The sequence below is a fragment of the Equus asinus genome, chromosome 27, assembly GCF_041296235.1.
Source record: "Equus asinus isolate D_3611 breed Donkey chromosome 27, EquAss-T2T_v2, whole genome shotgun sequence".
Taxonomy (NCBI): domain Eukaryota; kingdom Metazoa; phylum Chordata; class Mammalia; order Perissodactyla; family Equidae; genus Equus; species Equus asinus.
Genome location: NC_091816.1, coordinates 33,141,275 through 33,163,265, shown reverse-complemented (window position 1 = coordinate 33,163,265; position 21,991 = coordinate 33,141,275). Strand labels below are relative to the sequence as shown.

At 40.8% G+C, this 21,991-nt stretch overlaps 1 protein-coding gene across 3 annotated transcripts in view; it reads left to right on the top strand.

Moving 5' to 3' along the window:
* Positions 1–21,991, top strand: part of AGPAT5 (1-acylglycerol-3-phosphate O-acyltransferase 5) — a 57,872-nt gene continuing 35,881 nt past the window's right edge. For 2 of the 3 annotated variants that reach the window (XM_044760497.2, XM_044760496.2), the window contains exons 1-3: positions 190–551; positions 17,500–17,569; positions 19,819–19,934. In XM_044760497.2, the coding sequence (XP_044616432.1) occupies positions 333–551; positions 17,500–17,569; positions 19,819–19,934 (405 nt within the window). In that variant the 5' untranslated portion in view covers positions 190–332. The other variant, XM_070499948.1, reaches the window with a different exon arrangement.

The following is a 21,991-nucleotide window of genomic DNA, read 5'->3' as shown; positions in this document are numbered from 1 at the left end:
CCGAGGGTCATGGGGTCTAAGCGCTCCTGAGCCGCCGAGCCGCGGAGGGCCGCGGCGTCCCGTTGTGCCGCGGCCGCGAGCAGCGCGCCGGGCCCGCACTCGCCCGTCCGCCCACCCCCGGCGGCGGCGCGGCCCATGCGGCGGGGAGCGGAGGCCGGAGCGGGCGCGGGCTGGGCGTCTCAGGTGCGGCCGGCGGCCCGGGGCGGTGAGGGGGCGGCGGCGGCGGGCGCGGTGCGGCGCGGTGATTGGCTGCCGGCGGAGGGCAGCGCGGCGGCGGCGAGGCGGCAGCCGGGGAGGAGCCGGCTGAACGGGCCGCGCGCCGGGCCGGCAAGATGCTGCTGTCCCTGGTGCTCCACATGTACTCGCTGCGCTGCGTGCTGCCCGCCGCGGTGCTGCTGGGCTCGGCGCCCACCTACGTGCTGGCCTGGGGGGCCTGGCGCCTGCTCTCCGCCTTCCTGCCCTCCCGCTTCTACCAGGCGGTGGACGACCGGCTCTACTGCATCTACCAGAGCATGGTGCTCTTCTTCTTCGAGAATTACACCGGGGTGCAGGTGAGGCCCGACCGCCGCACCTGCCGCACCCTCTCTCCACCTGAGTACCCGCGAGGGCTCCGGGGCATCTCCCGGCTTGGAACCCTCCAGTAGCCGCTCCCCCCCCCCCCCCGGAGACTTTAGGGTCATTCCGCCCTCCCTGGCAGAGCCGGCCGCAGGACCACGTGCCATCACCCCATCCTTCCCCCGCGGGGGAAGTTTCATGGTCTGACTTAAGGGTTTGGCCTCAGGCTTCCTGCAGGTCCCGTAGGTCACTAGGAAGCTGTAGTAACGTTGTTCTGAGGCTCCGAGTGGGATCAGCCGCCCCTTCTCCCCATCATGTGTTACCGTCTGTTCTGGTGCTTAGCGACGTGGGTGCGGGTGAACATTGAAGTCGGGCCCGCGTTTGACGGTTTTGGGCATTTGGTGTAAGAAGGTGGCAGTGTTTGAACTCAAAAGCGCGCTTTTAAAAATAGGAGACCTGGTCTCGAAACAGATCAATGTTACTGTTTGGACAAGAAGTACAACTTTGTCCTGCGTTCTTGCTGAGTGTTAGTGAAAGCTGGGGGAGGAAATGAATACATTTGTTCCTGTAGAAGCCCTACCGTAGATACAGTTCTAGCCTGCTTTGCCTGGGCTTAAATGTGTGGCTAGTCTTTTGTCTGGTTACTTTCTTTGGAGAGATTGGATTTGTAGATTAAATTTGTAAAACAAACAAAAGTAGAAGGGCCTCTTACCTTATCTAGTTGTTTGAAGTCTCATACAAAATAACAATGGTGACTTCTTTTATTTCCCACTTTGACGAAAGAGCTTGATTCCTGGTTATTCCTTATATCCAGTTCCTCAGAACATAAATTGTTGTTTGTATCCTTAATTTTCTTTTTCTCTGCTTGTTTGTCATCCATGTGAAGATCTTAAGAGACCTTCGATTACTTCCCTCAGTTTAGAACTGTCAGTTCCGAGTCGGCCACATCTAGGCCTGCCTCTGCATTTCCTTGTTTAAGCAGGATGATACAAGCCTTTGATAGCAGAGATTAACATTTCCCGTTCAAATATGATTCCAGTCTAACACAACCCAAGTCTGGCTAGGGAATAGACTTAGAAAATCTTAGAGAAGTGTAAAATTGTTTTTACGCTTTCCGTAAATATAAATCCTGGACTGTGAGCATACCAGTTATTTTAGGTTGCATTTGTTTGAGATTTTTTTTTAATGTATTGTTTTTTTATTTTAAATCAATGCAATAAAGTATTCAAACACTACCAAAATATTTTGAGAAAGTTCTTTCTACCTACACTCACCTTTCCCAGGTATGCAACCAGTTGGGTGTGTAACTTTTGATTTCTTCCAAGAGCTTTTAAATAAATGTGTGAATTGTGGGAAGACTCCATCTCCATCAAATTAACTTCTTAGATGGGTTTTATAGCAGCACTAAGTATACCCATAACCTCTGGGGACACCTCTGTGTCGTTGTGATGGAAAGCAAAGGAAAATAAGAATCTTTATACATAATTTACCTTCCCTCTTTTGTAAATTTGTCTAATTTTGTGGAGCTGAATAAACTGAGAGTTGACTCTTCTTAAATGGGATTGGAAGTTATTTTTTCCTGTAATATTTTCTCAGTTTATTATAATTTCTTAAACAGAGGTTGATATTAATACAATCCAAAACTAAGTAGTAACTTCTCAGTAAGAAATCCCTAGAATCCTTTCTGGTGGGACACAAACAATAACAAGAAAAAATAAAAAGTACTGTGCTCTGTGAGGTTGTTGGCCTAGTGAGTGGAGGGTGGGGGTTTGGAGAAGGCTCCTTGAGCATGTGACATTTGCGTGGAGCTCTGAAAAAGGGCCTGTTTGGGAGCTATTGTAGTAATCCAGGGGGGAGGTGATGGTCAGAATAGTGGAAAGAGTGGATGTGAAGAGAATAGAAAGGATCCCAGGTCTATTTTAGAGGTGGCTGGTAGGGCTTTGTGATTGGATATGAAGGAAAAAGGAGAGAGGATAGCGTTCCTAACAACTTAGTATTTAGTGGGTAAGCTGGGATTCAGTCCAAGGCAGTCTAGCTTCAGCGTCCATTTTCCAAAGATGATTTGCTAGGTGGTGTGATTGTGTTGGTTGAGATGAGATCCCCACCCTCAAGGTATTCATACTAGGAAAAACATGGACAGACAGTTACAGTGGAATGCTGAAATTGGAGTGTTTGTGTTTATTAGCTTTGTGATACACAGTAACTTTGCTTGTGTTATTCAAGAAGGCTGTACCAACTGTTATGAACTGCTTTGAATCTTCCAATTGGATGGAGTAAGTAGCATGGCGTGTTTAGGGAAAAGAGGTTCTCAATTGACAACTGAATAAAAATGAAGACTCCTAAGCATGGCATTCACGGCTGTCTAAATTCTGCCCTGGCCAACTTTTTTCTTCATTGGTTTCACTGTAGCCCAACTGCTGCTTCCTCTCCAATTCCACCCAAATTACCAGTACATTCTCAACAAGGTGCCTTTGGACTGCTCTTCTCTGTATGCTTTCTTCCAACTCAAGCCCCAGCTTTTCTTCATCAGTTGTGATCTCACCCCATCTCCATGTCGGGATCACTTATATGTGACATTAACCTATAAAGTAGTAGCATAATGTTAGCATATATTGATGTATATATTGTCCCCTCTACAAGATCATGACCCCTCGGAGGTGGTGATAAAGGGGAGAATGACCTGATTTTTCCTTTTTAACAAAATGGCCGAGCAGTCTACAAGAGCTACTGATTTGTGTTTCTGTGGAAATGTGGCTGCATCGTCCTTCTGAGGATGGGGTTGTTGAATGGCCTTAGTGGTTGACACGTTTTGATCTAACAGGGTCTACCTGTGTAGTGAGTCTTAATTGCATTCTTTACTGAAGTAGCTAAAGGAGAAAGAAACAAGAACTCCACCCTCAGCAGTAAGGGTGCGAATGAATTAAGGTCAGAGACCTTATAAAAGAGGGAATTCTGGAACAGCCAGCAGTACAGAGAAAACTTTGTTTACTTGTCAATAAAAACTTGTGGTTTTTGCAGTTTTTGAACATATGCCATTCTGTAAGGTTTATTTTGTTTCCTCTGTTTCTCTGTAGGAAGTAGCAATAAAAACCCCAAATAAGCAAGTGTTGCCTGATATTTTAGAGGGCTGTGTGTACAAGTGTAAGTGACATTTGGAAGACAGCTTTGCTCTGCCGCATCCCTGGGTGGGAATTCCAGGCACAGAAAGAAGTGGTGGGGGAGAGACCTGGAAAGTCCTGATTGTGTGCTAGGTGCGAGCATTTTAGATTAATAAAATAGTCTCCACTGTCAAATAACACACAAGTTAGCAGCGTAGAAAGAAGTCAGTTAAAAAAAAAAAAGCTGTTGGTGAGATAAGTTGCAAAGTAGAGAAATGAGCAAACTTCTGAGGAGATAGAGGAGGAACGCGGCTGAATTCCAGCCGTTACTTAGCTGGGAGGTGGTTGTGCACAGATAAGCGGGTGGTTCATCTGAGTTAGGTGCCGCACAGCGAATGCCGGCTCTTTGGGCCTTACACATTGCTTTGCTCTCATTCTTAATTTGTATTTCTGTGGGGAACTTCTTTTATATCAGGTTGAATTTTTTTCTCACAAGCTTCTTATCTTCTCTGGTTAATATTCAAAGTGAAAAAGTTACGGGGAAGCCTTCTCATTTGACATTTTTTGTTTGGAGTTTTTGCAGAGGATAGTTTGTTACAGTTGAAAGCACAAGAGACCAGGGTGTAATTTCCAGTTTTCTGCCACACTGCGTATCAACTGGAATAAATCAGCTTGTCAACTTGATATTCTCATCCTTAAATGGAATACTTATTGTCACGTTATTTTGAAGACTAAAGGGGATAGTATGTGAAGCTGCCCAGCTTGATGAATGGTGCATCATAGATGTTCAGAAGAAGCACGCCCTGTAAAGTTAGCACAATACCAAGAGGCAACATGGCAATGCACAAGAAAGCTTTGTGATTTGTAAGGTTCCATTGAGATGTTGCATGATAATTTGTCATACTGACTGTTAGACAAATGGCTGTGTTTATATTTTGACCTTGTTTCAGAGGGGCATCATGACTTGGCTATTCAATGAAATGTTTCAAAGTGGGCAGAAAAAGACCATAGTTTTTGTATGCATTACAATAGAAATTTTGTACTGGTTAATTGGTGATATATTTCATTGGCATAAAAATACATTTGAAAGTTCATTGCAAATAATTATAAACATCGTAGACTGTAAATTATATCTACCATCTTATTGAAACATTGTTTATAGCTGCATTTCTACATCAGCAGAGACTTTTTAAAAGAAAGACTAGATCCCTGGTTTTCTTATCCTTTTAATCATTTAGCAGCTTTGAATAAAAAGTTTCACTTTATTGGGTAATAACAATAATATTTTTTTGGATGGTTACTGTGCTCCGGGCACTGTGTGAAGGAGCTCACGTAGTCTCATCTCACCGCAGCCCCATGAGGAGTAATTAGTATTACTACACTCATTTTACGGGTAAAGAAATAGGTGTGGAGAGGTTAGGTCCTTTTGCTAAAGTTCATAGTTAGTAAGGTGATGGACTAAGATGCAAATGCAAGCTGCTCGTGAAGAAGGCGAGCACAGCCAGTTCTGTAAATGCATCTGTCCCAACTGAGACAGCTAGAAACAGTCGACTGACTGAATGGAAACTAGTCTGTGTGAAGAATCTTTCTGTGTTTCTGTCTACTGAAGTTACAGTTAACCTTTCCTAAAAAATGAAGTTTGAGTTTCACATAGTGAAAAATTAAAACAATCTCTTGGACAGTGAGATGTTTCTCATCCTTCTTGCTCTGCATTTTGAGTTGTTGGATGGTTGCTTTTGAATAAACAATTTGTTTTTAATAAAACTTGTGGTCTCACTACAGCCCAGTCAGAGCAGACCCCCACCTGTCCTTGGCAGACTCATCCTCCCCTGACTCTAGTGTCCCCAGGTCCTTTCTCTCCCTGGGCGGCCCGTCCTGCCCCACACCTCCCCAGGGGGCTTGTCTGGCTCTGGCCGCATGCACCAGCAGGCCCCGAGGCTCCACATTAACGTCTGACAGATGTCTCCAGGTCAGGATGCTCAGAGTGGTGCTCTTCTCCCTGATGGTACCCACTGATGTCCACCCCGACGGCCACACCACAGCCCCCAGCCTCGTGCTTGCTTCCTCCTCGCTTGGCCCCATCCCCACTTGAGCATGTACCTGTTGAAAGAAAAGCAAATTTTTTTTTTTTTTTTTTAAAGATTTTATTTTTTCCTTTTTCTCCCCAAAGCCCCCCGGTACATAGTTGTGTATTCTTCGTTGTGGGTTCTTCTAGTTGTGGCATATGGGACGCTGCCTCAGCGTGGTCTGATGAGCAGTGCCATGTCCGCGCCCAGGATTCGAACCAACGAAGCACTGGGCCGCCTGCAGCGGAGCGCGCGAACTTAACCACTCGGCCACGGGGCCAGCCCCAGAAAAGCAAATTTTTTGATCAAATACTTGGAGGCCTGTGCTCTTGGTAACTATTATGTTACAGTCTAGAGGAGGAAAAACTACCCTCTTTGATTCACTGCTGGGGCCTGCAAATTAAACTGACAAGAGCCAAATCAACAGGAGAAAAGTCATACAAATTTTATTGATATTAATATTTTTACATGTGCTGAGGCCTCACAGAAAAGAACTGAAAACCAAAAGACTCGACTTAGGAGTTTATCATATTAACGAAGAGCGATAAATTGTGGAGACATGACTAGACAGAAGAAAAGGAGGTTTGGGCCCTTAGGGCTGGTAAATTGTGGGCAGGTCACTAGGAAATTGTAGGAAGGTTTGCTATGCAGACATCTCAGTGCTGTCTCTAATCTTTCTGGTACTTTAGAGGGAACACTGTAGGAATGGAAATGGAAGTCGCCTTTGCCAAAGGAAGTTTATGCCCCACCTTTTGGCAGAAAGGGGAAGAGCTGAGAGCTCTTCCTGCATGTGCTTTTTCTCAGTTGCCTTCAGCTTGAAAGAATCCTTGTACCAAAGTGGTATAGTTTGAGATGGCATATTCTGCTCCCCTTCAACGGCATCATCTATGTTTAAGAACAATGAAAGAAATTAAAAAAAAAAAGATCATCATTCGTTTTGCATGCTGCAAGACAATGGATATTATTGAGATCAGTGAAGACTTTTTTGCAAAGAAAGAATGCTGTATATCTGTCTCTGTAGCCTTGTTATTCGGATCCTCTACTGTGCTAAATGTATGGTTTCATTTCATTTTACTACCTCTTCTCAGGATACAAAAGGGGGTCTTCAAGCAGTTTGCGTGTCGTGGGAGCAAATTAAAAACAGTGTAAAGATATGGTCAAGGTGAGGGGAAAGGAGTCTACATCTGAATTCAAGCCGCCTTTGAGAGCCAGTTTGTGCAAGGGAAACAAGTTTGACTAAAGCAGAATAGTAACTAGTGTGTCAGTTGCAGTGAAGATAATTACTCACAAAGCATTTTTATTGTCTGCTTCTGAATTAATAAAAAGAAATTGTTCTTTTTCTCTAAAGGGACTTTAGATGAGTTTTAAAAAAATGGATGGACCTAAAATTACTTAAAGAATTAGGAAGAATTAAAAAAAGCCATATGTTTTATGTGCCTTGTTTTTTTTTTTTTTTTTTATTAATGTTATGATGGATTACAAGCTTGTGAGATTTCAGTTGTACATTTTTGTTAGTCATGTTGTGGGTACACCACTTCCCCCTCTGTACCCTCCCCCCACCCCCCCTTTTCCCTGGTAACCACTGATCAGATCTCCTTCTCAATATACTAATTTCCACCTATGAGTGGAGTCATATAGAGTTCGTCTTTCTCTGACTGACTTATTTCGCTTAACATAATGCCCTCGAGGTCCATCCACATTGTTGTGGATGGGCCAATTTCGTCTTTTTTTATGGCTGAGTAGTATTCCATTGTGTATATATACCACATCTTCTTTATCCAATCATCAGTTTCTGGGCATGTAGGCTGGTTCCACGTCTTGGCTATTGTAAATAATGCTGCGATGAACATAGGGGTGCAACGGACTCTTGAGATATCTGATATCAGGTTCTTAGGATAGATACCCAGTAATGGGATGGCTGGGTCATAGGGTATTTCTATTTTTAACTTTTTGAGAAATCTCCATACTGTTTTCCATAGTGGCTGTACCAGTTTGCATTCCCACCAACAGTGTATGAGGGTTCCTCTTTCTCCACAACCTCTCCAACATTTGTCGTTCTTGGTTTTGGATGTTTTTGCCAATCTAACGGGGGTAAGGTGATATCTTAGTGTAGTTTTGATTTGCATTTCCCTGATGATTAGCGATGATGAACATCTTTTCATGTGTCTATTGGCCATATTCATATCTTCTTTTGAGAAATGTCTGTTCATGTCCTCTGCCCATTTTTTGATCGGGTTGTTTGTTTTTTTGTTGTTAAGCAGTGTGAGTTCTTTGTATATTATGGAGATTAACCCTTTGTCGGATAAGTGGCTTGTAAATATTTTTTCCCAATTAGTGAGCTGTTTTTTTGTTTCAATTCTTTTTTCCCTTGCCTTGAAGAAGCTCTTTAGTCTGATGAAGTCCCATTTGTTTATTCTTTCTATTGTTTCCCTCAACTGAGGAGTTACAGTGTCCGAAAAGATTCTTTTGAAACTGATGTCAAAGAGTGTACTGCCTATATTCTCTTCGAAAAGACTTATTGTCTCAGGCCTAATCTTTAGGTCTTTGATCCATTTTGAGTTTATTTTGGTGTGTGGTGAAAAAGAATGGTCAATTTTCAATCTTTTGCATGTGGCTGTCCAGTTTTCCCAGCACCATTTGTTGAAGAGACTTTCTTTTCTCCATTGTAGGCCCTCTGCTCCTTTGTCGAAGATTAGCTGTCCATAGATGTGTGGTTTTATCTCTGGGCTTTCAATTCTGTTCCATTGATCTGTGGACCTGTTTTTGTACCAGTACCATGCTGTTTTGATCACTGTAGCTTTGTAGTATGTTTTGAAATCGGGGATTGTGATTCCGCCGGCTTTGTTTTTCTTGCTCAGGATTGCTTTAGCAATTCGTGGTCTTTTGTTCCCCCATATGAATTTTAGGATTGTTTGTTCAATTTCTGTGAAGAATGTTCTTGGGATTCTGATTGGGATAGCATTGAATCTGTATATTGCTTTAGGCAGTATGGACATTTTAACTATGTTTATTCTTCCAATCCATGTGCAAGGAATGTTTTTCCATCTCTTTATGTCATCGCCTATTTCTTTCAAGAAAGTCTTGTAGTTTTCATTGTATAGATCCTTCACTTCCTTGGTTAAGTTTATCCCAAGGTATTTTATTCTTTTCGTTGCGATTGTGAATGGGATAGAGTTCTTGAGTTCTTTTTCTGTTAGTTTATTGTTAGTGTATAGAAATGCTACTGATTTATGCACGTTAATTTTATACCCTGCTACTTTGCTGTAGTTGTTGATTATTTCTAATAGTTTTTCTGTGGATTCTTTGGGGTTTTCTATGTATAAGATCATGTCGTCTGCAAACAACGGGAGTTTTACTTCTTCGTTACCTATTTGGATTCCTTTTATTTTTTTTTCCTGCCGAATTGCTCTGGCCAGCACCTCCAGTACTATGTTGAATAGGAGTGGTGAAAGTGGGCACCCTTGTCTTGTTCCTGTCCTCAGAGGGATGGCTTTCAGCTTTTGTCCATTGAGTATGATGTTGGCTGTGGGTCTATCATATATGGCCTTTATTATGTTGAGGTACTTTCCTTCTATACCCATTTTACTGAGGGTTTTTATCATAAATGGGTGTTGGATCTTGTCGAATGCTTTCTCTGCGTCTATTGAGATGATCATGTGGTTTTTGTTTTTCATTTTGTTGATGTAGTGTATCACGTTGATTGACTTGCGGATGTTGAACCATCCCTGTGTCCCTGGTATAAATCCCACTTGATCATGGTGTATAATCTTTTTGATGTATTGCTGTAATCGGTTTGCCAAAATTTTGTTGAGGATTTTTGCATCTATGTTCATCAGTGATATCGGCCTGTAGTTCTCCTTCTTTGTGTTGTCCTTGTCAGGTTTGGGGATCAGAGTGATGTTGGCTTCATAGAATGTGTTAGGGAGTTCTCCATCTTTCTCAATTTTCTGGAACAGTTTGAGGAGAATAGGTATTAAGTCTTCTTTGAATGTTTGGTAGAATTCTCCAGAGAAGCCGTCTGGTCCTGGACTCTTGTTTTTGGGGAGGTTTTTGATTACCGTTTCTATTTCCTTACTTGTGATTGGTCTATTCAGATTCTCCATTTCTTCCTGATTCAGTTTGGGGAGATTGTAGGAGTCTAGGAATTTGTCCATTTCTTCCAAGTTGTTCAATTTGTGGCATATAGTTTTTCATAGTATTCTCTTATGATCTCTTGTATTTCATTGGTATCTGTTGTGATTTCTCCTCTGTCATTCCTGATTTTATTAATTTGCGCTTTCTCTCTTCTTTTCTTGGTGAGTCTGGCTAGGGGTTTGTCAATTTTGTTAATTCTTTCGAAGAACCAACTCTTTGTTTCATTTATCCTTTCTATTGTCTTTTTTGTTTCAATATCGTTTATTTCTGCTCTTATTTTTATTATTTCCCTCCTTCTACTGACTCTGGGCTTTGTTTGTTCTTCTTTTTCTAGTTCCGTTAGGTGTCGTTTGAGGTTGCTTACGTGAGCTTTTTCTTGTTTAGTGAGGTGAGCCTGTATTGCGATGAATTTCCCTCTTAGGACTGCTTTTGCTGCATCCCAAATGATTTGGTATGTCGTGTTCTCATTTTCATTTGTCTCCAGATAATATTTGATTTCTTCTTTAATTTCTTCAATGATCCATTGTTTGTTGAGAAGCGTGTTGTTTAGTCTCCACATTTTTGCACCTTTCTCTGCTTTTTTCCTGTAGTTGATTTCTAGTTTAATAGCGTTATGATCAGAAAAGATGCTTGATATTATTTCAACTCTCTTGTATTTATTGATGTTTGCTTTGGTTCCCAAAATATGGTCAATCCTTGAGAATGTTCCATGTGCACTTGAGAAGAATGTGTAACCTGCTGTTTTTGGATGAAGTGTTCTATATATATCTATTAAGTCCATCTGGTCTAATTTTTCATTTAATTCTATTATTTCCTTGTTGATTTTCTGTCTGGATGTTCTGTCCATTGGTGTTAATGGTGTGTTGAGGTCCCCTACTATTATTGTATTGTTGTTGATGTCTTCTTTTAGTTCTATTAAGAGTTTCTTTACAAATTTTGGTGCTCCTGTGTTGGGTGCGTATATATTTATAAATGTTATGTCTTCTTGGTGGAGAGTCCCTTTTATCATTATATACTGTCCCTCTTTATCTTTCTTTATCTGTTTTGCTTTGAAATCTACCTTGTCTGATATTAGTATAGCGACACCTGCTTTCTTTTGTTCATTATTAGCTTGGAGTATTGTTCTCCATCCCTTCACTCTGAGTCTGTGTTTGTCTTTGGGGCTGAGGTGTGTTTCCTGGAGGCAGCATATTGTTGGATCTTGTTCTTTGATCCATCCTGCCACTCTGTGTCTTTTGATTGGGGAGTTCAATCCATTTACATTTAGAGTGATTATTGAGACGTGGGGGCCTACCACTCCCATTTTGTGTCTTGTTTTCCGGTTTTCTTCAGTTTCCTTTGTTTCTCGTCCCATGGTTTAATCTGTTCTGATGTAGAGCTACTACTCTCTGTTGTTGTCCTTCTACTTATCTCCTCTGCTCTTGGTTTTGTAGCCCCTTTCCTTTTTTGGATTTTTCAGGAATGAGGGTTTTCCTGAGGATTTCCTGAAGAGGAGGTTTTGTGGCAATGAACTCCCTTAATTTTTGTTTATCTGGGAAAGTTTTTATTTCTCCATCGTATTTGAAGGATATTTTCGCTGGGTAGAGAATTCTCGGCTGTAGATTTTTGTCCTTCAGATTTTTGAATATATCATTCCACTCTCTTCTAGCCTGTAAAGTTTCTGCTGAGAAATCTGCTGATAGCCTGATGGGGGTTCCTTTGTAGGTTAGTTTCTTTTGCCTGGCTGTCCTTAATATTTTCTCCTTGTCGTTGACTTTTGCTAGCTTCACTACTATATGCCGTGGAGTTGGTCTTCTTGCATTGATAAAGTTTGGAGATCTATTGGCTTCTGTCACCTGAAGATCCATCTCCCTCACCAGATTTGGGAAGTTCTCAGCCATTATTTCTTTGAATAGGTTTTCTGCCCCTTTCTCCTTCTCTTCTCCCTCTGGTATACCTATAATCCTTACGTTGCATCTCCTAATTGTGTCTGATAATTCTCGGAGAGTTTCTTCATTTCTTTTAAGTCTTGCTTCTCTCTCCTCCTCTGCCTGCAACAATTCTATATTGCCATCTTCCAAATTGCTAATTCTTTCCTCCATATTATCGGCCCTACTGTTCAGAGCATCTAGATTTTTCTTAATCTCCTCTATTGTGTTCTTCATTTCCAATATTTCTGTTTGGTTCTTCTTTATCGTATCAAACTCTTTTGTGACATAGCTCCTGAACTCGTTGAGTTGTCGGTCAGAATTCTCTCTTAACTCATTGAGAATCTTAATGATGGCTGTTTTGAAGTCATCGTCATTTAGGTTATATATCTCATTTTCTTTGGGATTGTTTTCTGTGTATTTGTTGCTTTCTTTCTGTTCTGGAGATTTAATGTATTTTTTCATATTGCTTGATGTTGTTGATTTGTGCCTCCGCATGGAGATAGAGTTTAGTTGCTCCTTTCACTTGTTTCAGCTGCTGCGGTGGGGGGAGCAGCTGTTTATACTTCACCAACCAGGAACCTTGTCCGTAGTTGCTAACTGGGCCTGGGCCCCTCTTCGTAGCCACAGCGGCCCTTTGGATTCCCTCCTCTGCCGTGGGGGCCGTCACAGGGGGGCTTCAGGCTGCAGGTGCCTACTGTTGCAGCCCACCTAGATGTGCTCTCTCCTTGGGGTCTGCAACGGTGTTATGGGCTTTTCCTGCGGCCAGGGGTGGGATCACTTATATTTGTCGCTCCGTTGCTGTCGGCACCCACCAAATCTCACTTGTCCTCTATGGGTCGCAGGAGAGCTATTGGCATCTTCTACAGTCTGTGGTTAGTACACCTAGCTATGCTGCTTTTGCCCTGGGGTCTTCCAGCCTTGTGGCTGGCGGCTGGGTGCCTTCTACTGGTGCTGTGCAGAGGCTTTCCCTAAGGCTGCTGTGAGCCTGTAGGGTTTCCCCCTAGGCTACTAAGCTGGGTCTCTGGAACTCTCTCCAGCCCCAGTCCTCTCTGAGATCTCCGGCAATCCCTAGCCTCACGGGGTGGGCAACGGCAGCTGGGGGTCGCCCCGCCCTCTGGGATTCTCTCCGGGCCTCTCCCGGAGCCGTGAATGCTCAGCGTGGCCCCTCTGCTAACGGCAGACAGAGAGTTTTGTCTGCTGCCCCGGCAGAGGTCCGGCGCTTCCCCTCCGGGTCGCAGAACCGGCCTTTGAAAGTTCCCCCCGCCCCGGTCCTCTCCGAGATCTCTGGCAATCCCTAGCCCCACGGGGCGGGCAACGGCACTTGGGGTTGCCCCGCCCTCTGGGATTCTCTCCGGGCCTCTCCCGGAGCCGTGAATGCTCAGCGTGGCCCCTCTGCTAACGGCAGACAGAGAGTTTTGTCTGCTGCCCCGGCAGAGGTCCGGCGCTTCCCCTCCGGGTCGCAGAACCGGCCTTTGAAAGTTCCCCCGGCCCCGGTCCTCTCCGAGATCTCCGGCAATCCCTAGTCCCACGGGGCGGGCAACGGCAGCTGGGAGATCTCCGTGCCCTCCGTGTCTCTCTCTGGGACCCTCCGGGCGCCCCGAGCACCAGGCTGGGTCTCCCCGCCAATGGCGGGGAGAGACTCTCCCCGCGGGCTCAGGTGTGCAACTCCAAAGTTTCCCTCTGCGTTTAGGAGTAATTGCAGGGGGTTTAGGTAGGGTTCTGGTCACCTGTTTCCACCGTCGCTCCTCTGTTGTGTTCTCGCTCCTGCCGTAGATGTGTGTGGATCCTCTGGGGGCGTCCGTTGGAAGAAAGCCGCTTGCGGGTACTAGGCTGCCCGTCGGGGTCGGAGAGTTTTCACCTATTTCCACATCCTCCCAGAGGAAAGTCCATCCGCCTTCCGATGTATAGTCGCGTGGGTGTCTCAGACGTCCTGAGATGCTGTCTGGATATCCTTTGTCAAGCGATAAGTGTCCAAATAATTGTAGACTCGAAGGGCGAGAGACAAAGAGGACTACTCACGGCGCCATCTTGGCTCTTCTCCGAAAATGATTTCTTCCTATGTGCCTTGTTTTGAAGGAACAGATTACCTGCAAAAAAAAGTGATTAATGTAATTTAAAATATAAATACTAGAAGATTCACAGAATTATGCCTTTAAAAAGTCACTGGTGCATTTAAAGTATTTTACTTAAGTTTATTCCAAAACACTTTACTGTTGAAAATGAGGTATAGCTTTATGCACTTGTGAAAAATAAAAGTGCAACTTACTGATTCAGTAAGTATGTGTTGAAAACCATCTGGGTGCTAGGCTCTGGGGGTAGAAAAATGATGAAGTCCTGTCCTGGCCACTGAGGAGCTTACGGGCATTAAGGGGGACTTGACTTGTGAATAAGTTTACACAAGGTGTCCTTGGTGCTCCCATTGGAGTGTGAATGGGGTTTGTCCTCATGCGAAGTGGGGAGTGGTTGATCCTGGTGTCGGGGTAGAAGGCAGGAAGGCTGCAGTGAAGAGATGAGTTTAAGGGAACGCTGATGTAAAATGATTACAATGAGAGGGTGCAGGTGATCTTGTAGATAATCATAATCGTTTAATAAGTTGTGTGGGTATTTTGTAGTTCTTATGACCGTTTTTAAATTTAGAAAACACTACAGCTATCTCATTAGTCATATACTTGTTAATATGATAGTAATAACTGTCCTATTATTTTGAGAATCTGCATTCTTAAAACTTTTTCTTCCTCTCCACGTTAGTAAATTTAAAAACAAATGACCTTTCCACTTCAATGAATGGAAGAAGTTTGATAATTTTCAGTTAGAGTAAAATGCTTTTTCTTTGAAGCTTTGGAAATCAGTCAAGTGAAGGACCTTAAAAACTGCGTGTGTTTGACCCATACACATTGTGGTTACGCAGTCCTTTCTTTCTTTACTGGATGTTTATTTGAAGTACTTACTAATAATTTGCAACTGTTACAGCAAGATTTACAGTTCTTTTCACTTTGCTTTTAGAACTTTAAAAATTTTGAATATGATGGGCTATCGGTTTCTAACTTCTTTCTTTTTTTTTTTTATTTCTATTGAGTTCCATTTATAGTGACAAGTGAAAAAACTTAAATGAGGCAGTCAATCCAAATATCTACTTTGAGATCCTAAGTTATGTTTTGTCAAAGGCTTACCGTCTTTTGCATTTCCCTTGGAAATAGCTTTTATTTCAGTGGGGCACTAAGCATATGTAAAAGTATGAACTGTGGGTTTGTTTTCCCTTCAACCGCTGTGAATTAGGATTTTGTTCCTTTCTGAGTGATCTGCAGTAGCGCTACATTCTCCGCATCTGTTCTGCTCAACTGAATCATCTTACTCCAGCTGCAACTGAAGATCTGTTTTTAAATACGGAACATGTTTGACTTGGTTACTGAGCTAATCAAACAGTACATTGAAAACGTCCGTTGTGTGGAAGCCCTTTAGGAGTGGGGAGGGTTGGTGAGCCTTAGAGGGATCGCAGAGATGGCCTTTTCTTCAGAGCTTTTGGTTGTGTTTATGTCTGCACACGAAAGTGGAAAACTGGCATTTGAAGGCCAGCATGGTGTAGTAAAGGGACCAAGCCAAAAAGTGGAGGTCTGGGCTCTTCTTGCTGGTGGTGCCGTGAACTGATGAGGAGTCATTGAACAACAGCACACCGCGGTTTCTGTGTGCCTCGGCCTACTTCAGTGTGCAGTCAGAGAGCTGGACCCGAGGGCGGCCAGGCGTCATTCCTGTGCCAGGGCCTGCACTGAGTGTCTTCGCTCCTGGGAATCGTTTACCATGACAGGAGATGATTATACTTAGTTTTGTGGTTTCTTGTCCACCCTCACTGTGCTTGTTTTATTTTAAAATGGGATATATCTACCTCTATAAAAGGTAAAATTTGCACTGCTATGTTTTCTATGGTTGATGCTATAATCCTGTGAGAAATGTCTATTTTATTATTAAAACAATTATTTCTGACAAAAAATTGTATATATTTAAGGTATGCAACGTGATATTTTGGTATATGTATACATTATAAAATGATTACTACAATCAAAGTAAAAAAATGCCTTTTAATAACTTATTTGTTATTTACCTTCAAAGGCTGCAGCCTGGCAGTCTCTTAATCAAGCTCAGAGCAAGAAAGGGAATTGGATAGTTCAAACATCGCCTTCAGCTGGAGGGCAGGCAGGTCGCCAAAGAGTGGTATTCAGGTTGAATCAATTAAACCGCAGCCTTTAAATGCGAATATGCTAGCCAAGGAAGTTAAGCCAGAAGTACTCTCTCCTGTAGCGGCAGTGCTTTAAGCCTAGGGCACCGTACTCAGTGGTCTCGGACCAGTTCTGGCTGATTGGTAAGAAAATGGGGATTACTTACAAGCCAGAACTCCACTTTTAACCCTGCTCAGATCAAACTGTTGGTTTAGGGTGGGTTTTGTTTTTTTTTTTTTTTTGATGACTGATAAACTTTGTTAATAAAAAGTTATTGAGCAAATATTTAAATGCATATTACTTGCATAGCACTGTATAGTTTTCTAAGGAAGGTTATAGAAGCCTCAGTCTGAGCCCCTGGCCTCCAGAGCTTTGTCATCTAATTCCATTTATCGACAGATTTGTTGGCTTCTTGTCCTTTTCTTTCTTCTGTTAAGATATTAATGAGTAGTGTTGTGACCAAAAGATAATCACAGTGGATATCTAAAAGATTAAAAGCCTTAGCTAGTTCATAATCCTGCATAATCTGTGGTGACAAGATGAAGAAACAAGCATGCCATGAATAAAGGAATAGCGGTCATTTCTTTGAAGTCTTTATAAATATACTTCTCATTTCTTTAACTTATTATGAAATATTTGAGAGAGAGAAATACAGAAAGACTCATATAACAAGCAACTGTGATACCCGGTTTAAGAGAGAAAACATGACTGCTGGAGCTGACACCTCCTGCGTACCCTCCTCTCTCACAGCCTCCTCTCTTCCCAGAGGGCCCCCTTACCCTGGACTCCCTCTGTTCTTTAGAGACATATAGAGTCTTGATCATGGCACTGTGTTTCCCTATTACTTATAGAGTATAGTCTTAATCTCTACTTGATGCTCAGGAGACTTTTTTCATTCTGGTTCAGATTTCCCTTCTGGTCTCCTTGCTCCAGCTCACGAACTCTGCGTGCAGCCTGTGTGTTGACCATGACACTGCTCGGTGTACCCCAACAGGCCTCGGATGCTCCCGCTTCCATTTCTTTGTTCATCTTTTCATAAACATTCTTCCTTTATCTCATCTGCTGAAATTGCACCTAATGAATACTACTTCTGCTCTGGAATTGACAGTTCTTTAAAATAAAATGTACTGTATTTTCATAATATTTGCATTAGGTCTCATTTCAGTTATTGTTTACATGCCTGTCTCTTCCCCTACACTGTAGGCTCTTTGAAGGAAGATACACCGTATGAACAGTATTTCAAATATTGTAAGCAGTCAGTAAATGTTTGTTGTATCTTTCTCATGAGGATATTGATTATTCTGTTTTACTTTATGACCATCAACCTACGCTACACTTAACTACTTTGTAAACATTTGCCATTTATGGTCTCTGGGTCTTCTAAGAGAAATCTAATTTTGTTAATCATGGATAGAAATATTCATGACACTGTTTATCAATTTTTTGACATTGTCCTATTTTGTATGGTACAGTAGTACATGTTTTAAAATATCAAAATAATATTTCTTTTTGTTTTATCTTTTAGATATTGCTATATGGAGACTTGCCAAAAAATAAAGAAAATATAATATATTTAGCAAATCATCAAAGCACAGGTTTGTATTTCATTTGCGTGAAACTTAGGTTTTTCTACGGAAAGTATGTGGGCATTCAAAGAAAGACTATATATGTTGTTATATATTTAAATGAAAATTTTTTCTTATTATTAAAACGTGAATTTCTTATGCAGATATTATACATGACCTTGTAGTTTTGTGATTTTACTTTTTAGAAAGTCAGGAATGTGAAAACTATGAATTTTCCTGAACTTACCTTCACCCTCTGATGGGTATAAGTAAGCTTTTTTCTTTTTTCTGTTTCTTTGACTAGCTCTTTAGTCTAGGCATTCTTTCTTCTTGTAAGTTATGTTTCTGGAAGTGGAATTGGTGGGCCGAAGTGGATATACATTTTATATTTTTATTGTTAAGCTGCAGAAAGCTTGTACCAATATGTAAGTACTCATTTCCTAAACACTGTATGACTTTCTAATGTCTGCAGTTCCTTTTGCCTCTTCAAATGTTTTGGTTTAATTATAGCTTACTCCTCCATCAGAGGAATCGTAGAAGACTCTGGTCTCCAAAATAGTGCAGTATATATTTTAGATTAGGTTAAGGTACTTTTTTAAAAAACTTTTTATTTTGAAATAATTATATAGAGTCACAAGAATTTGCAAAAATAGTACATAGAGTCCCATGACCCTTTCACCAAGTTTCTTCCAATGGCGACATCTTACATTAACTATTGTACAGTATCAAAACCAACAAAACTGACATTGGTTAAGGTACTTTTTAGTTCTCCAAATAATTCAGTCCAAAAAAAAAATCCCACTTCATAATTTCTTCAAACCTGTATCTGCTTTTGATGCACACTTTCTAAATTCGATTTCTGTTACTTAAAAAATACCCAGGAATTCAAAGCTAAAAACAACCTGATCAATGGTAATACCTTAGTGGAAAAATCACTTATGCCTGTGGCTTTCGTTTCTCTTCCTTCTGTCAACTGTGTCTCTTCATGATTTTGTTGCTTTTATTACTACCTATGCCTTAGATACGGTAAATCAAGTAAAAGAAGTTGAAATGCATTTTTCTCAATTTAGCTTATTAATGATTACATTCAGTTTTATAGGACAAAAGTTGACGCTACAAAGGGTTGATAGGAATTTGGATGTATCTGTATTTCCCTGACTTTATTAACACGACAGGTTCAGACTATTTGCCTTTGGTACGTTTGACTTTAGCAAAGCAACCAGCCTTATGATCAGTGTCTACTTCCACATCTGGGCTATAAAGCAGCCTGACTTAGTTCCTGTATTTTGACTGTTCCTCCAGACATACTGGTCTTTTTACTACCAACACAGTCCTGCTATTCCCGTCCTGTTGTTGATGGCATGTTTCTACCAGGGTTCCAATATCCAACTAAAAAGTATGTATGGGCCCAGGGAAGGGAGTGGCTCATGAGAGCCAAATTTCCATTATATTGAGCCACTGGTTAATTTCATTTAGAGTTTTCTTTCTGATTAACAGGATTCTCTCTTAAAATTCCTTGTTCAGGTTCCCTGCCAACTTTCCTTTTTCTAGGTTTCAATGGAAATACTGTTCTAGTAACAGAGCTGTGGTACTAATGTGAACATGTGGAATAAGTACTCTGAGCATTCCTGGAGGTGGTAGTAGTAATAGTAATAATGAAATAATATCCACTACTTTTGTTTGTGGGCATACCATGTGTTGCCCTTTGTGTACATTACTTCTAAATGAGGACTTCTGGGAAATCATTTGGAAGGAAACAGATTTCTTTAATCATTCTTCTTGTGTTTGGAACTGGAAGGTAATATGGCAAGTGTGAGCCCTACAATCAGCCTCCAGCTGACCTGAGAAAGTTACATTTCTCCTGCAGAGAACTGCTTCTCCAGCCCCTCCCTGACCTCTGAGCGCCCGTGACTTCCTAGTCCCCTGTCCTGCCCCAGGCAGCCTTTGGGATTGGAGGGTTAGAGAAGCTTATTTTATTTCTTGTTCATGTTGCTTTGGGATCACTTTGATGGTTTGTGACTTTGCATTTTATCCCTGAAATAGTGTCTTTCAGGAAATGCAAAAAGAAAAAAAAAACCCACCAACAAAAAACAAACAAAAAACCGGAATTTGTATTGTTTAAATGTCTGTGGTTGATATAAAGTAATTTTAAAATTCTAATAATGTTTCAAAGCATATTCTTAATAGAGTCTTGTGAAGAGGCCTTTTCTGTTTGTGTGAAGGAATGCTGGAATTCACATTTGGGTCATTTGTGCACTAATGGGGTTGTGTCTTTGCAGTTGACTGGATTATTGCGGATATTTTGGCCATCAGGCAGAACGCTCTTGGACACGTGCGCTATGTGCTCAAAGATGGGTTAAAATGGCTTCCGTTGTATGGTTGTTATTTTTCTCAGGTAACGTTTTTTTCATGCTTTTTTCTTTATATGTAGCTTATAAAAATTTTAGATTTGATTGAACATAAACTTTTTATAAATGTATGGGGTTTTTGGTTTATTTTTATGGGATTAATAGCTTATTCTAAATTGAATTAATTGTATTTGGCGTTTTTAATGGTGTGTATTTATATACATGTCTGATATCCCAGATAGCCAAATTAAATTAAATAACAAAAATGCAAATGTACAAAAATCTAACAAATAGGAAAATTTAAATGCATAGAATTTGATAGACGATTACCTTAAGCAACTAATAATAAAAATAATTATGATCTGTAGTATGTAAAATAATAGTAAGCTATATATATAAAGTGCTTAGCATGAGTGTCAGGTAGGTAATAAATATTCAATATATATGATTTCCCAGAATGCCCTTTAAAATTATGTAATAGCTGTCATGTCATGAAACTCTGTATAACAGTCTCTTTTATATTCAAAAGGGGATTCCTAGCCTTTTCCTGTGCCATGTCTAAATAAATTATCTGACATGTAATTTTTTGAGTGTTGTGTGAAATTTATATGGAAGACATGCTTGTTAATATAATTTTCATAATTGACTAAAGAAGAAAGGCTAAAGTAGTGGTAAGCTCTGAACATATGTAAATCTAGAAGTCATATGAACAAAAGATAGCAGTACCACCAATTCATGCTACCCACAAGTTGAATGACGAGTGTTATGTTGTGTTTGAAGTCAGTGCTTGAATACTCGTTTCCTCTTTCCTGTTTTCCTCAGTCTTTTAAAGGAAAATAAAATTCATATAAATTTTGATGAAAAGTATTTTAAACTACTGGGTGCATATAAAAAATGGCATAGATTATGAAGTAGTGGACTTTATGTCAAGAAGTGAATTTTTCTAAAAAGGACTTGTTTTTCACAATTTGTATGAAGCAGAAATAATTCTATTCACAACTAGTTATTTACAAGCAAAATATGAGGAAACAGACTTTCAAGTTTTGCATTTCTTAAAATTATTGTATTTATAAAATACTAAGTTATTTTATATATATAGAAAAATACATAGATATACAAATATTCAGAAAACTAAGCATTTCCAAACTGCCACCTGTGGACATTGTAAGGTGTAGTTTAACATTGGAATACATGGCAGAGTTCTGCTTGCCCTCCCCCCATCAATCCAAGCAGGTGTCTTGGGAACCTTACTGTTGTGTTAAATTACAAAAAAAAGAGATGTCATAGAGAGCTTTTGCTTATTTAAGCCCTGTGACGATAACTAGAGATATGTAACAGCTGTGACTGACCTCTCATTTAGCAGTGATGTTATTTATAACTGTGCATCTTTTTATATTCTTGTGTAGTAAAGCTGATGGTATTTTAAGTAGGTCACAGTCGAGTATTAAATAATATATGAATTAAAAATGCTGTTCTTGTCTTTAGTGGAAGAGACTGTTCTCTCCCAGTGGTTTATTGTTACATTTTGGCTTGTGTTTATTACTTCTTCCTTAACCGTTTTAAACACGAAGGTCACTGTTATACTTCAGTAATATTTAAAACAGAGTATTTTGGACTTCATTAGTCTTTCCTATAAAATGATGAACATACCTATGAAATTTAAATGATTTTATAGCAAATATAATTGCTCCATAATTAAGGCAACTTGAGGAAGTCTTGAAATTTAGAAGTAGTAGTGGAAAGAAATGTGGTTTGTCTGAGACTTTGCTGCTAAAGCACGTTCTTCTGTGAACAGGAGTTTCGTTGGGGTAAAGTTTTTTATGTGGAGGAAAGAATATTCATGAATAGGTTCTATAATGTTTTAGAATTCTAAAGGAATAGGAGATCAAAGCACTTTTTGAATAAAAAGGCAATTTATACCCAAAGTTCCCAGTCAGGGGCTTTATTCTCTCAGTTTCCTTTTTTCCTTCATTTCCGTTTTACTGGGATCCTTTCTCTTGCCCTTCTTGACCTTCTCAACCCCAAGACAGGCCGAGTTCTCGAAAACAATCACAGCAGTTTTATGAAATATTTAAAGAATAGTCTTAAAAATTCAGAGGCCCTA